General features: G+C 48.4%; 1 protein-coding gene across 2 annotated transcripts in view; it reads left to right on the plus strand.

The window, feature by feature from the left end:
* SREBF2 (sterol regulatory element binding transcription factor 2) overlaps positions 1 to 14,879 on the plus strand; it is a 38,728-nt gene that overhangs the window by 16,101 nt on the left and 7,748 nt on the right. For both annotated transcript variants that reach the window (XM_048835270.2, XM_048835271.2), the window contains exons 8-15: positions 1,327 to 1,519; positions 2,637 to 2,818; positions 6,331 to 6,604; positions 8,144 to 8,313; positions 9,830 to 9,998; positions 10,615 to 10,741; positions 12,668 to 12,777; positions 13,819 to 13,951. In XM_048835270.2, coding sequence (XP_048691227.1) covers positions 1,327 to 1,519; positions 2,637 to 2,818; positions 6,331 to 6,604; positions 8,144 to 8,313; positions 9,830 to 9,998; positions 10,615 to 10,741; positions 12,668 to 12,777; positions 13,819 to 13,951 — 1,358 coding nt within the window. The remainder of the gene's footprint in view (positions 1 to 1,326; positions 1,520 to 2,636; positions 2,819 to 6,330; positions 6,605 to 8,143; positions 8,314 to 9,829; positions 9,999 to 10,614; positions 10,742 to 12,667; positions 12,778 to 13,818; positions 13,952 to 14,879) is intronic.

Below are 14,879 nucleotides of genomic sequence, written 5' to 3' on the forward strand. Positions count from 1 at the left end.
AAACTAGCTATGTGCCTAACTTCTACAGGCAATAAGCCCATGAGTAGTTGCAATATTAACTCACCACCTGCCTAGGTATTATCAGATAAAAGGATTTTGTAGGCATCACAACCAAGATGAGTCTTATGCAGGATCTGAAGGAGGGCAAGGTGGCTGCATGTGGCTTTGATGGAAGCTTAGTGCTGGCCTAAAATAAGGAATCAAAGAAACTGAAATGATGGGGGCCCCTGTCATAAATATAAAGGGAAGGGTAAACCCCTTTGAAATCCCTCCTGGCCAGGGGAAAGCTCCTCTCACCTGTAAAGGGTTAAGAAGCTAAAGGTAACCTCGCTGGCACCTGACCAAAATGACCAATGAGGAGACAAGATACTTTCAAAAGCTGGGAGGAGGGAGAGGAACAAAGGGTCTGTCTGTGTGCTGCTCTTGCCAGAGACAGAACAGGAATGGAGTCTTAGAACTTTTAGTAAGTAATCTAGCTAGGTATGTGTTAGATTATGATTTCTTTAAATGGCTGAGAAAAGAATTGTGCTGAATAGAATAACTATTTCTATCTGTGTATCTTTTTTGTAACTTAAGGTTTTGCCTAGAGGGGTTCTCTATGTTTTGAATCTAATTACCCTGTAAGATATCTACCATCCTGATTTTACAGGGGGGATTTCTTTATTTCTATTTACTTCTATTTTTTATTAAAAGTCTTCTTGTAAAAACTGAATGCTTTTTCATTGTTCTCAGATCCAAGGGTTTGGGTCTGTGGTCACCTATGCAAATTGGTGAGGCTTTTTATCCAACATTTCCCAGGAGGGGGGGGGTGCAAGTGTTGGGAGGATTGTTCATTGTTCTTAAGATCCAAGGGTCTGGGTCTGTAGTCACCTAGGCAAATTGGTGAGGCTTTTTACCAAACCTTGTCCAGGAAGTGGGGTGCAAGGTTTTGGGGAAGTATTTTGGGGGGAAAGACGCGTCCAAACAGCTCTTCCCCAGTAACCAGTATTAGTTTGGTGGTGGTAGCGGCCATTCCAAGGATAACGGGTGTAATATTTTGTACCTTGGGGAAGTTTTGACCTAAGCTGGTAAAGATAAGCTTAGGGGGTTTTTTCATGCAGGTCCCCACATCTGTACCCTAGAGTTCAGAGTGGGGGAGGAACCTTGACAGCCCCTCTTACTGAGCCAGGAAAGGCTGCCCCAGAGTTCTTGGTGACATTAGTCAAATATGTTGAAACTCATGTTCTCCCCCACATGCACATGTGCGCACACACACTTGCTGTTTTACAGTGTGTTTAAAGTTATTTCTCTTCTTGCTCTTTCTCTCCATCCCTGCCCTTTGTAAAGGTTAAAGACGAGCCCGACTCTCCCCCTGTGGCTCTTGGCATGGTGGATCGCTCTCGAATACTTCTCTGTGCTCTCACATTCCTCTGCCTCTCCTTCAACCCTCTGACATCCCTTCTGGAGGGCCGAGGGATGCCCGAATCAGACAGCCCTATACACCATGGCTCTGGAAGGAATGTGCTGGCCTTCGAGTCAGGTAACCATTTGAAAACAGAACAGGAGGACTTGTGGCACCTTAGAGACTAACAGATTTATTTGAGCATAAGCTTTTGTGAGCTACAGCTAACTTCATTGGATGCATTTTCCACTGAATGCATCCGATGAAATTAGCTGTAGCTCACGAAAGCTTATGCTCAAATAAATTTGTTAGTCTCTAAGGTGCCACAAGTCCTCCTGTTCTTTTTGCGGATACAGACTAATACAGCTGCGACTCTGAAACCTGTCATTTGAAAACAGACTTTCAGAGTGCATCAAGCCTCCTTTGTTTACCAAGTATTGTAGCAGTGAGAGGCAAAGTGGGAGGTCAGAAACCTGAATAGACTAGTGAGTGCTTTGGCATGATTAGTACTTACTAGAAAAAAACTAGGAGTGGTAAAATCAAACAGTCCAGTGGGCTACCAGAAAGTACCTATCTGTAGTCCATCACCACAAGCTACCCTGGTTGGACAGATGTGGAGTTTTGAACTAGGTCACTTTTTTCTATTTCCATAAGGGTGAACTTTCTATATCTCTAGTCATTTTTCATAATTTACAAATCAAGTCATTTGTGAAAATCAGTGCAGAAATCATGGCTCCTGCCACAATATTAACTTGGCTGTGCTTCCCAGACTGTTTGGTTTATGGTGTGTTTAACAGCCTACACAGATGTGTTAAATTACACTTTTAACAAGGACCAGGAACCCTGTAGGGACGTCTGCAGTTCCCTGACTATGCAGCCTTCTTGTTGCACTAGCTTACCTTTGTGCATTTAATTAATATCATACTGTGTCCCTTTCAGGCATCAAGCATCCTGGGATGCCCAGTGCTTCACTAGAGCCACTTGCGCAGTCCTCCCCTCAAGAGGAAGTTTAGTTTTTTTTAAATTAACTTTGTGAAATGAGATTTTTTTTAATGTTGCAAGCATCTGAGTCAGTGTTCAGATGGAGAGAAATCAATAACTAGTCAGTTGAAGAAAATCAAATCTTCCCAAGATTCAGGACATGTGAAACGAAGTCACAGTGGTATGTTGATAGGGCTGGACAGGTTTGTCACCTGTTGCCTGCTGAACTTGTGCTATCCAGGCTGACTTCTCTGTATTTCTCTTTTTCCGCCAGGTGCTGGCGGCTGGTTTGGCTGGATGATGCCCACTTTGCTGTTGTGGCTGGTGAATGGTGTAATTGTCCTGAGTGTGTTTATAAAGCTCCTTGTGCATGGGGAGCCGGTGACGCGGCTGCACTCCCGCTCGTCTGTAATGTTCTGGCGGCATCGCAAGCAGGCTGACCTGGATTTGGCAAGGGTAAAGCAACCCCTCACTATACAGAGCAAATCCTGCCCTTCCCCCAGTAAACCCTTTGGAGGTGCCGATGGCTGGCACTTGGGAGAATGCCAGCACTTCTAGGGTTAACCTTCCTGTGCAGTTTGAAGTGGAAAACATGGAGAGAATTGGTGCCAGATAAAGGACATCAGTCTGCGTGAAACATCAAACTACTAAATGTGTATAGCACAGACAGCAGCGCTGTAAGCCTCCGATCTACAGCCCCTGCATCTCTGCCTCACTCCTGCCTTGCAGGGCAGCCTCTGGGGGAGTGAGGGGAGTTCAGTCTTCATTCCTGCTCGTACTTGGCCAGCAAAGGGTCAGCTGCGCTGCTTGGGGATTTTTAGCGTAGGCGCTTGTCTCATTAAGAACTAGACTGAATCCACCAACTTGCTGCCCACAGGCCACTGAACAGCTTTCCTGTGGTTGCACCCTCGTTGCGAAAGGCTCCCTATTTTATGACCATCACAGTTCCCCTGCCCTCCAGCCCCCCAGGAGAGCTTTCTGTACTGCTCTCTGGCACTGAAGCAATGTGCTGTTTTTGATAGTGGGAGCCCAGTGCTTCCACCTGTTTTGCCACAACTGAACCCTGCCTCTCCCCCAAGCTTCTCTGTTTCTCACAGTTGCTTTTTCAGCCTTCAGCATGTCCAGGTATTCGATCTGTGGGTTCAGATCTGTGGGCTCAGATCGTCAGCTGGTGTCAATCAGCATTGAAGTTGGTGGAGATATGCTGATTGATCCCAGCTGGTGCTAACATTGAGTACTTAGTCTGTTCAATTCGTAATGGACAGGAGTCCTCAAAAAGCCTAGGCCTTGGCTACACTACAAAGTTTTGTCAGCAAAAGCTGCCTTTTGCCGACAAAACGGGAGGGGTACATACTACAAAGCTACTTTTGGCAGCAAAACTATTCTGTTTTGCCGACAAAATAAAACCACCTCGACGAGAGGCACAAAGCCTATTGCCGCAAAGTTAAAGTGACAAAGCATCAGTGTAGACACTGCTGTTTGTTTTGTCGACATCCACCAGTATCTCACAATGCAACCGTGACCGCGCTGCTCACTGTTTTGATCTCTGCTGCCCTGCAGGCTTGTGCCCCTCCCCTGTCAAAGCTCTGGGAAGTATCTGTCATGCTCGGCTGTCAAAGATCAAATCATTAACGTGGAATGCTGCTTTTCTGATGTGCAGCAGGAACACAGTGGCCTGCTTGTGCTGCTTTGACATTCCTCAGCACAGAGAGCTCCCAGAGCTGCTCAGGATGCCGCTCCCTGCGGGGATCACAGAACCATAAGCAGGCAAGCAGAACGGGCTGCTTCAGGAGAAACTGCTGTGCCGAGTAGAGTAGAGTAGAGCTGGGGGCTGATGGGGGGGGGGGCGGCGGGTGAGGGTGTCCCCCTCCCCCTTCCTCAGGATAGGTCGGTCAGCCTGCTGTCTCCCCTGCCCCAGACACACTACTCTCCTCTCCCTCCCCCGCCAAATACCTCAGTTGGAAAAGCAGCTGACAATCTACTAGGATCTCCCTGAACCATGGGATTGAGAAACCTGCATCATGTGAGGCTGTACCTGCCCCATGAGGCATTGCAAACCCTTCCCAAAGCATGCTGTTGCCACTTGCACAGTGGGATAGCTACCCACAGTGCACTGCTCTGTTTCGATGCTAGAACTGCTAGTGTGGATGCACTCTGCTGACATAAGGAGCTAGTGTGGACATGCAGCAGCAATTTTAATTAAAGTGGCATAACTTTTGCTGACAAAATTTGGTGTAGACAAGTCCCTACACTGAATCATAGAATATCAGGGTTGGAAGGGACCTCAGATGGTCATCTAGTCCAACCCCCTGCTCAAAGCAGGATCAATCCCCAACTAAATCATCCCAGCCAGAGCTTTGTCAAGCCTGACCTTAAAAACCTCTAAGGAAGGAGATTCCACCACCTCCCTAGGGAACCCATTCCAGTGCTTCACCACCCTCCTAGTGAAAAAGGTTTTCCTAATATCCAACCTAAACCTCCCCCACGGCAACTTGAGACCATTACTCCTTATTCTGTCATCTGCTACCACTGAGAACAATCTACATCCATCCTGTTTGGAACCCCCTTTCAGGTAGTTGAAAGCAGCTATCAAATCCCCCCTCATTCTTTTCTTCTGTAGACTAAACAATCCCAGTTCCCTCAGCCTCTCCTCATAACTCATGTGTTCCAGTCCCCTAATCATTTTTGTTGCCCTCTGCTGGACTCTTTCCAATTTTTCCACATCCTTTTTGTAGTGTGGGGCCCAAAACTGGACACGGTACTCCAGATGAGGCCTCACCAATGTCGAATAGAGGGAAACGTTCACGTCCCTCGATCTGCTGGCAATGCCCCTACTTATACAGCCAAAAATACCATTGCCCTTCTTGGCAACAAGGGCACACTGTTGACTCATATCCAGCTTCTCGTCCGCTGTAACCCCTAGGTCCTTTTCTGCAGAACTGCTGCCGAGCCATTCGGTCCCTAGTCTGTAGCGGTGCATGGGATTTTTCCGTCCTAAGTGCAGGACTCTGAACTTGTCCTTGTTGAACCTCATCATATTTCTTTTGGCCCAATCCTCTAATTTGTCTAGGGCCCTCTGTATCCTATCCCTACCCTCCAGCGTATTTACCTCTCCTCCCAGTTTAGTGTCATCTGCAAACTTGCTGAGGGTGCAATCCACACCATCCTCCAGATCATTTATGAAGATATTGAACGAAACCGCCCCCAGGACCGACCCTTGGGGCACTCCACTTGATACTGGCTGCTAACTAGACATGAGCCATTGATGACTACCCGTTGAGGCCGACAATCTAGCCAACTTTCTATCCACCTTATAGTGCATCCATTCAGCCCATACTTCTTTAACTTGCTGGCAAGAATACTGTGGGAGACTGTGTCAAAAGCTTTGGTAAAGTCAAGGAACAACACGTTCACCGGGGCTTTCCCCTCATCCACAGCCAGTTATCTCGTCTTAGAAGGCAATTAGATTAGTCAGCATGACTTGGCCGTGGTGAATCCACGCTGACTGTTCCCGATCACTTTCCTCTCCTCTAAGTGCTTCAGAATTGATTCCTTGAGGACCTGCTCCATGATTTTTCCAGGGACTGAGGTGAGGCTGACTGGCCTGTAGTTCCCAGGATCCTCCTTCTTCCCTTTTTTAAAGATGGGCACTACATTAGCCTTTTTCCAGTTGTCCAGGACTTCCCCCGATCGCCATGAGTTTTCACTGGCACTCAGCTGAGAGTTGTCAGATTACATGGGCCATGGAGACTTAACTCTCCTGGTTCCTGGAGGTGGAGCTTCAGGGCTTGGGAGGGGAAGGGGGTGAAAATGGGTGTGGAGGTGCATGGAAGAAGCTTGCACTGCCTCTGCTTAGACTGTACGTGTTCTGGGGGCAAATAGAGCCCTCTGGTCTCAAGGACTGTCAGTGCAGCCCCGTTCACCAGCTTAAATGATCTCTGTTTAACCATTCACCATTGCGTTTGCAGGGGGATTTTGCAGCAGCTGCATCAAATCTGCAGATCTGCCTGTCAGTTCTGGGCCGAGCGCTGCCTGCGTCCCGCTTGGACTTGGCCTGCAGCTTGTCCTGGAACGTGATCCGCTACAGTCTGCAGAAGCTGGGGCTGGTTCGCTGGCTACTGAAGAGGACGTCACGGCGACAGCGAGCAAGAGAGGCTGCTGCTGGCTTTGAGGATGAGGCCAAGACCAGTGCTCGGGATGCAGCTCTGGCATATCACAAGCTCCATCAGCTCCACATCACAGGTAAGGGCAGAGGTTGAAGTGGGACTGTCTTCCCCTGACAGAGTGAGGGTGCTCGTAGCTACCCTTCTCATGGGGTCCTTGGAAGGGCTCCTTGTCCTGCTCTTCCCAAATCTGCTACTAGCTCAAAGGACAAGTTACACACAAACTGACTTGAAATGTCACAAGGGAACAATGCCATTCAGAAGAACAGCTCAGTAAGCGTCACCTCTCCTGGGGCAATAGTGTCACCTCTGGGGTGCTGTGATCTGTAAGGCACCTCCAGGGCTTTAGTTGGCATGATGGAACACTCTTATAAGGGCCTGTCTACACCACAAAATGGAAGTGTGTCGAACTGGGTGGGGGGTTAACCACGTAGCAACCCGATAGCCCTACTCAGTTGTAATTGTACCATGGATGGGCTCCAGAATGCCCCGTGGCACATTTTGCAAGGGTAAGCTCTTAGCAGGTGCTCTGGGCATATTCCAGATTGGTTATGCCAGCCTAAAATTAATGTTTTTTTCAATAAAACCTTGGGTTTCTCTGACTCTCCTCCACTGAACTGCCGGGTGGCATTGCTGGATGCTGTTACACAGCTGATGTAGTCCACCTGGCAGGTTTCCGTGGTAAGTGATCCATGTACATTGGGCTTGAAAAATCAGCTTGTCCCTGGGGAGCAAGAGGCTTTCCCAGGTGGCTGCCATTAACTGCTATAGAATCCAAGCTTTCATTGAAATTATAAACATTGTTTCTAGCCCTTACGGCTGTGGAGATAATCTTCTAGACATGAACAGCAGGGACGGATGCCGTGGCGTCTGCTGAAAGACGGCTTGGAGCCATTTTGCTGCTGCTCGGAGCTTTCCCATGCAGCAGCAGATTGAGAATGGACCTGAGTCTTGTCAGTGTTCACTGCTGCTAGCGGGGACCGTGAGGGTCAAATTCACTCATGTCGTTTAAGCAGGGGAAGTGGAAGCTGGTACCAGGTTAATCACTGGAAGAACCACCTAAAATCAGAGATTGGGGGGGAGGAGTAGATTAGCAGAGACCACCACCAACACTCTCAGGCTTGCATCAGCCAATAGGTGTGGTACGCTTCTGAAGCTCTGTTTACATGTATGTACGCACTGACGAGCTTTTGGGGATCGTTATGTGATGAGTGGAGCTTTCACCACTTCGTTTGGTAGAATAGTTCACGGTCTAACAAACCACTGACGCATCCTGATGTGTAGCCTAAGCTGCCCTTTGCCAATTTTATCCCCTTAATGCTAGTTAGGCCACCTTGGACCACCCTGAGCAATTCTCCACCCTTCTTGATCATGCTGTTCAAATAGCTGTACAGTTCTGGGCCCCGAAGGAAGCTGGCTAGTCCAGTGATGACGTGTGCAGCATACACAGAGCACTGGGTCATGATGCCTATGGCACTATAGACTTTTTCCGCCAAGATGGTCCAGTTCATGTACGGTGCAGGCTTTGAGATGCATGGTAATTGTATTAGTTGCACTCGGATCGGTTTTGCATGGTGACTGTATAGGAGAGGTGAATTCGTCTCTCTTGCCGGCACAGGTAAACTTCCATCCAGCTCGGCCTACTCAGGTTTGCACATGGCCCTGTGCGCTGTGAATCTGGCTGAGTGTGCGGAGGAGAAGATCCCACCCAGCATGATGGCAGAAATCCACCTGACTGCTGCAGTCGGCCTGAAAACCCGCTGCGGAGGCAAGCTGGGCTTCCTGGCGGTGAGTGAGTCCCTCTGTTCTCCCCACAGGGCCTCCCAGCAGAGCTCTGAGCAGAGTAGGCCTGCGTATCTCCAGTCAGTCGCTGTTTAGCCAAAGGGGGCATAGTTAGGTGTTGGTGGTTGTGATGCTTTGGGGTTCAACCCAGACCAGTGAGGGGTTGTCACCACCTGCCTTGCTGCTCTGGGTGCCTTCAATGCTATGCTGCCATGGCTCACAGCCCTGAAACAACAGCCAGCCTACAAGCATGCAGGTCACACCCTGTCTTCTACCACCCGGTTACTTTTTGCAGAGTGACCCCAACACTCTCCCAGTCCCGAATTTCCCCAAAACCGTCTCCCTGTGACAATCTACTGGGGTTCCCAGAACTGAGAGTTACTATGTTCCCCTCTCAGCCTCAGCAAGTGAGAGCTTTGCTACAGCTAAGCTGTGAGACAGCTCCCTGATGCACCAGCTTGTCTGCCTTGCCAGCAGACTCTTCAGGACTCTGCCAGTCCAAACCTTGCCTTGCAGATAACCGTGAACCCCAACTCCTGAGTTCCCCAGAGGCATCTCCCCCTTTACTGAACACACTCAGAAGTTCAGTTCGTTGCTCCTTTAGCGAGACAATACACTGCAGCTCATGAGTTTAACTGGGGTTTGACAAACACTCTTATTTCAGTCAGTGCACTGGAAAGGGTTAGAGTGAAAGTAAATTGAAGTTTATTTACCAAAAGGACACATGTTTAAGTGTTACCGAGTATATAGCACAAAGAGAGAGAGGGTTACAAGCAAACAAAAGTAAAAATACGCTTCTAAGACTAAAACTTAACTGCAGCAAGTTACGATCCTTACCTAAGCAGGTTTCTCACCTAAACTCAATTCCCAAAGACTTCAACCCCTTTGCTTGAAGGATCCAATGTTCTGTGTTTTCAAGACCTTTGATTCCCAAGGGATGGATAACTCAAATGCCTTTTTGCGGCCCCACTCCCCCAATGTTCATGGTCTCTGTTATCAAAAGCCGGTAAGGCTTCCTGCTGTTCTTCCCTTCCTGCGCACTTCCCATCCCCCTGCTGATTTGTATGTCAATGGGGCTTCCATTGTTTTGATTCCACACTACTTAAATTACACTGGAGACAGGTATTTAACCTATTTCTCTGTTTGTTTGGTCATGGACTTCAAAGCATAATATCAGCGAGTATCCATAATTCTTCATAGTGTTAATATACACATTGCATAATGATATTAATCACCAGTGTGACCTGCTTTCATAAAATGTTACTGTATGCTTTTATAGTACAGTAATACTGTGTACAGTCAGCTGATTCAATTGCTTGTTCGTTGGAGTTTAGACCCTTCTATTTTCCCCATGATATGTCTGACCCTGATTCTCACAGTGGTGCCCAACAATTCCACTTAATTGGAATTACTTTGAGCTGGCCTGTAATGAACCTTGCCCCTGCTTACTGTCACTGAGTCATATGCATGATGTTTGCATGTGTGTCTCCCTCTTCTTGGCACCGTTCTCCTTTCTTCCCAGGGTTATTTCTTAAATAAGGCCCAGAGCCTGTGTAGCTCAGAGCGGAGCGCCATTCCCGACTCCCTGCGCTGGCTGTGTCACCCACTGGGACAGAGGTTTTTTGTGGAACGGAGCTGGACTGTGAAATCTGCTACAAAGGAGAGTCTATACTGTGCCCCGAGGAACCCAGGTAAGCACCACTGTGTCTGACACCCTCGAATGCATGACCTTCCAACCTCTTGCACAGGGATTCTTTTCTACACTCCAATATCTGGGACAGCTTGCAGTACCTGATCCCAGAAGATTCTCTAATTCCTGCAAAATCCCACCCCCCCCCTCACACACACACACGAAGTTTAATCCCTTCGTTTCCTGTTGTGTGCTGTTTCTACACATAGTCCCGCCTCTATCCTCCAATCACATAACAGAGCAGCATTCCCTCAAGGTGTGGGGCTGAGTGACTAAGAGGGGTAAAACCATGGTCTCTTCTCTTTAGAACAGTATCCTACCCATTCTTTTGCACGGGTGAAGTGGCATTTCTGATTGGGATCTGTGGGCTGGCTGTGCAGAGCTAGATCACTAATAATGAACAAATCAACGGAGGTATGGAGGGTTACTTTGAATATGTCAAAAGTTTTTGGTATCTTTTAGTTCCCTGCACCAGTCCCTCAAGAACATCCCTCTTGCTGGCTCCTGCTGTTTCTGTCTTGGAGTCTGCTTCCCTCCTCCAGCTGGTCTTATTGTGTCTGGAGATGCTTGGGTTTGTGAATAAGAGAAGAGCAAGACTCTTGTTCTCTTCTTTCCAGCTGATCCCATAGCCCAGGTTCACCAGGCATTCTGTGAGAATCTGTTGGAGAGAGCTGTGGATTCTCTTGTGAAGCCTCAGGCCAGGAAAGGGGCTGTGGGACAGGAGGAGGAGGAGCCGGAGCCCTGGTAAGTTTCAATGCGTAGATTATTACTGTCTAGATGAGGGGGACCCAATACTCTGAGGCATCAAGGGCTGCATTCATAATTTACTAGGAGCTCTGAGGCCAATGATTAGCTTACATCTTTTCAATCAAACTGATAGGGGCCACTGTGATCATCAGCGGGGTTTGAACTCAGGACCTGCCAAGCTTTCCCCCACCACAGCTAAGATTTCTCCTTCAAATTCAAGTGTAACCATTTTGGGCCCAGGCACTTGGTGGGGGGGAGACCTGGTGACATACACTGGCTCCATGCCTAACATTTGCTTGTCAGTATCTTGATAGCTAAATACAAAATGTTAGCTTGCATTTACCAGCAGTGTAAACCAAACCAAGATATATAGATGTGTGAGGGGCAGAGCAGGCTTCGGCTGCGGTCTTTGTTGTTGGTCTCTGTCTCCATATCTGAGTGAAATGGAGGGAAAGGAAAGAACTGCTTTTTATACTCCAAGCCATGTCTAGTTTGGGACTGAACTATGGTCATGCCTTGTCCTAGACCAGTCCTAATTGTCTCTCATAAATCTCTGAAGTTGTGTAGTGATCTGCCCCCCACAAAAGAGGAGTGAGAGCCAAGAGGACACTGCACTTCTCCCCTCCCCACCCCCCGATCAGTTAGGAAAAAGTATAGTTTTTATTATAGTGCAGGTTTAGTTACATTTTTGTTTGTACATCTAAGTACTGGTATAGTCCCAGTGGGTGACAAACAACTTGATCCAGCTCATTGAAATCGATGTATGACAAGCCACTGCTATTGTTAATGTGGTGGAAAGGTTGCAAGGTGTTCTACACTGTGCGTGGACTGCTGTGAGAAGGTAGCCCTAGGTCTCTAATTGGCAGGGATATCTTTAACACTAATAAATTTTCCATGGACAGCATCCCAAAATCCTCCGACAGACACAAAGGAACTGGATAAGTACAACATGTGCTGTTGTCTTTGGCCAAGGTCGAGAACATTTGATAGCTTTTGTGACTTGCTGAAATGTAGTTCAGATTGTCTTGGAAGCTACGCATGGAAAGGAGCCTATAAAGGACTCGTGATACTGTCACACCTAATGTCAGCAGGTGTCAGATACTGGAGAGAAGGGTGGCAGCTTCCAGACAGCATCTGTAAAATTTGAAGTGCTAATTAAAATGTTAGAGCGAATGTTCGCTTTCCCGTAAACGTCACCTGTTACACACACTAATTCTCCTCTGTTCGTTCCAACTAGTCCTTCCCCTAATAAATAGCCTCTTTTACAGTTCGTGTTTTCCCACCTATCAACAGACCAAAAGAGCAGGTAGAACATGTTTGTTGTGACCTTGGGGCTGGTACCGAGCGTACTCCTGGCCCTGATTATGCTGACAGTGAAGCACTAGCTAACACTGCCCCCTGGGGACTGAGGATCCATCTACACTGCGGCTGGGAGGGTGCATCTCAGCATGGGTAGACAGACACAAGGTAGCTTCACTTGAACTAGTGCACTAAAAAGAAGTGTGGCGGATGCAGAGCCGGTGAACACTCAGGTTAGCCACCTGAATCCAAGCCCGTGCAACCCTTGGGTCTGAGCTCGGGTGGCTAGCCTCAGTCTCCCCTGGAGCTGCGATGTCCACACTGCTCGAGCTAGCATGAGTCTGTTTACCCGTGTGGGGAGGCACTCGCCCAGTTGCAGTGTAGACATACCCAGCAGGGCTTCCTCTTGACCCAGTCATATTCTTCCAGGCCTGAGAAGGTTGCTTGTAGTAAAGCAGCGCTACTCAGAGCTTGAACTCTTGTACCTGTCCCCTAACTCACTAACCTAGTGGGTCGGTGGCGCTTATAAATGCGACTCATCCAGATTATATTGTGACACGCTGTAAATGTGGCATCTCATGCCTTGCTGCCTAGTGAATGTCTTTGTCTTGCCTCTGCTTCCAGCGAATTCTCTAGTGCTTTGGAGTACCTGAAATTAGTCAACTCCTTTGTGGACTCCATGGGAAGCGGGACTCCACCTTTCAATAGCAGTTCGGTCCTGAAGTTGGCCCTGGGTGAGTGTTGTGGTTCAAAGCCTCTCCATCTCTGGGACTCTGAATGATAGCCCAGTTTCTGAAGCACGCTTCATCTTGGGGGTTTACTAACTACAGGGGAATCAGCCTCTGCTGATGTGCAGCCCCTTCTGAGGTGGGACAGAGCTATTCAGCAGCATACCACGTACGGCAGTTCAGGACAGGACGTGAAGAAAGCTCCATGGAATAGAAACACCACTGGTAACTTCAGGTGGACGGAGTGGATTGTGGTGGCTGTTTATGTTGCAGCAATGCCCAAAATGTGTTAGGCACTTTCCAAACACCGGTTGGAGCACTCCTGCCCTAGAGAGCTTCCAGCTGTCAAAGAGCAGGCGGACACTGGGCAAGGGGGTGCAACACACAGACAGAAGTGCAGTGGGCAGGACTCTCTGATCTCACAAGGGGAAGGCCTCTTGCCCCCCCAGGAATAGGATTGGCTAACGATAGTTACTGAAGCTGGAAATAGGTCAGGCTAGTGGAAGCAAACACCCTTACCCTAACAAAGTTGGGTCTGGTCTGTACTTGGATGGGAGACCTTCAAGGCAAGGTTAGGTGACTCAATAAACTCCTCTCAGTCAGCGGGAACCAGTGCATGAGCATTCTATGTGCTGCTGGAGAAGCTGCTCTTTGGATGAGAGAGGAAAACCGAGATCTTGACAGCTTATCTGAAGAGCCCATGGCCCCCTTCATTCGAGTAAGGGAGAGAGTCTGGCTAGGCTGACTATGTTCTGAAGGCCTAAAATTCCCCTTGCAGTTTTGAGTGAGTACAGTGTTCTTCACTTCTTGTCCTAGCCTGATGTGTAGCATTGCTGTGTGCTGTCGAAGTTGCAGTATTTCGTTCTAGAGACAGCTGCATTTCAGTGCTGGGTGAAAGAATTTCTGTCCATGCATTTCCTAAAGCTCTTCTGGATTCATCAAGGTGGAAGGCACTAGAAATATTAAGCATTATCCTTTTGCTTGTCTGATCTTGGCACCGCTTTTTGTGCTTTCCCTGCCTGCAGTGTTGTCTTACTGTTTCCACAGGCCCTGATTTGGTGTGCAGATGGTGGTCAGCGGCAATCGGCATGGCAATCAGTTGGCTCAGAGGGGACGATGCAGGCGTGAGGTCACGTTTCACAGAAGTGGAGCGCATGCCCAAATCTCTGGAGATGTCAGAGTGCGTGGGCCTTTTACCTTCTTCAAACCACCAAATCTTTCCAGAAATGAATATATCAATGGCCCGATTGAAAGCAGATGTTCTGTGGGGCAGGCACATGTTGACGCTTGTCCTGTGGGCTAAACCTATTAGTGCTTGCAACAGAAGGTGGTTGCAGTGTCATGCTGTGAGATTGCTTCAATGCCTGCTGATGTAATGGCATGATGTGGAAACATCCAACATGTAGGAGTGTGTGTTGTCATGTTGATCAGCGCCTGTGTTACAGGTCTCCGGGCAGTGGGTTGGGGAAAGTCCCGTGGCAATGTAACACCCCTGTACTTGCTATCTAAACAAAATTATGGGTGAACGTTATCCTCATCTGGGGCCTTTCTCTCTGAGTTCCCTAGGCTGATGTCCTGTGTGAGGGGAAAGCATGTAAACCTTTCCTAATAACACTGAAAGCAGCAGCAGTGCCCATCACTGATGAAAGCTCCTTCGTCCAGCTGCATGTAGGCTCCTATATATAGAAACTCAGGCTTGGTCTACACTACAAATGTATGTTGGTATAACTACGTTGCTCAGGTGTAGACAGTGCTATGGAGAGCTTCTCCCGTCGAGATAGGTACCGCATCGCAGGGAGGTGGATCACCTACGCCGATGGGAGAAGCTGTCCCGTCAGTGTCAATAGTGTCTTCGCTAAGTGCTACAGCAGCCCAGCTGCTCTGCTGTAAGTGTAGACAAGCCCTTAGTGGTCCTAGAGCTACTATCACATGTACAGACACAGGCTTTGTGATGGCTGCCCCCCATGCCAGTGCTGCATGTGTTTCTATACCAGCCTGCCGCTTCTCCGGGTTGGCAGCCCTCTGATGTCGGACTATGTGGTGTCTTTTGTGATCTGAACCGATTGGGGTGGGGAGAAGACTGAGACCACTGAACTCCTTTCCCTTAG

Source organism: Caretta caretta, chromosome 1, assembly GCF_965140235.1.
Source record: "Caretta caretta isolate rCarCar2 chromosome 1, rCarCar1.hap1, whole genome shotgun sequence".
Lineage (NCBI taxonomy): Eukaryota > Metazoa > Chordata > Testudines > Cheloniidae > Caretta > Caretta caretta.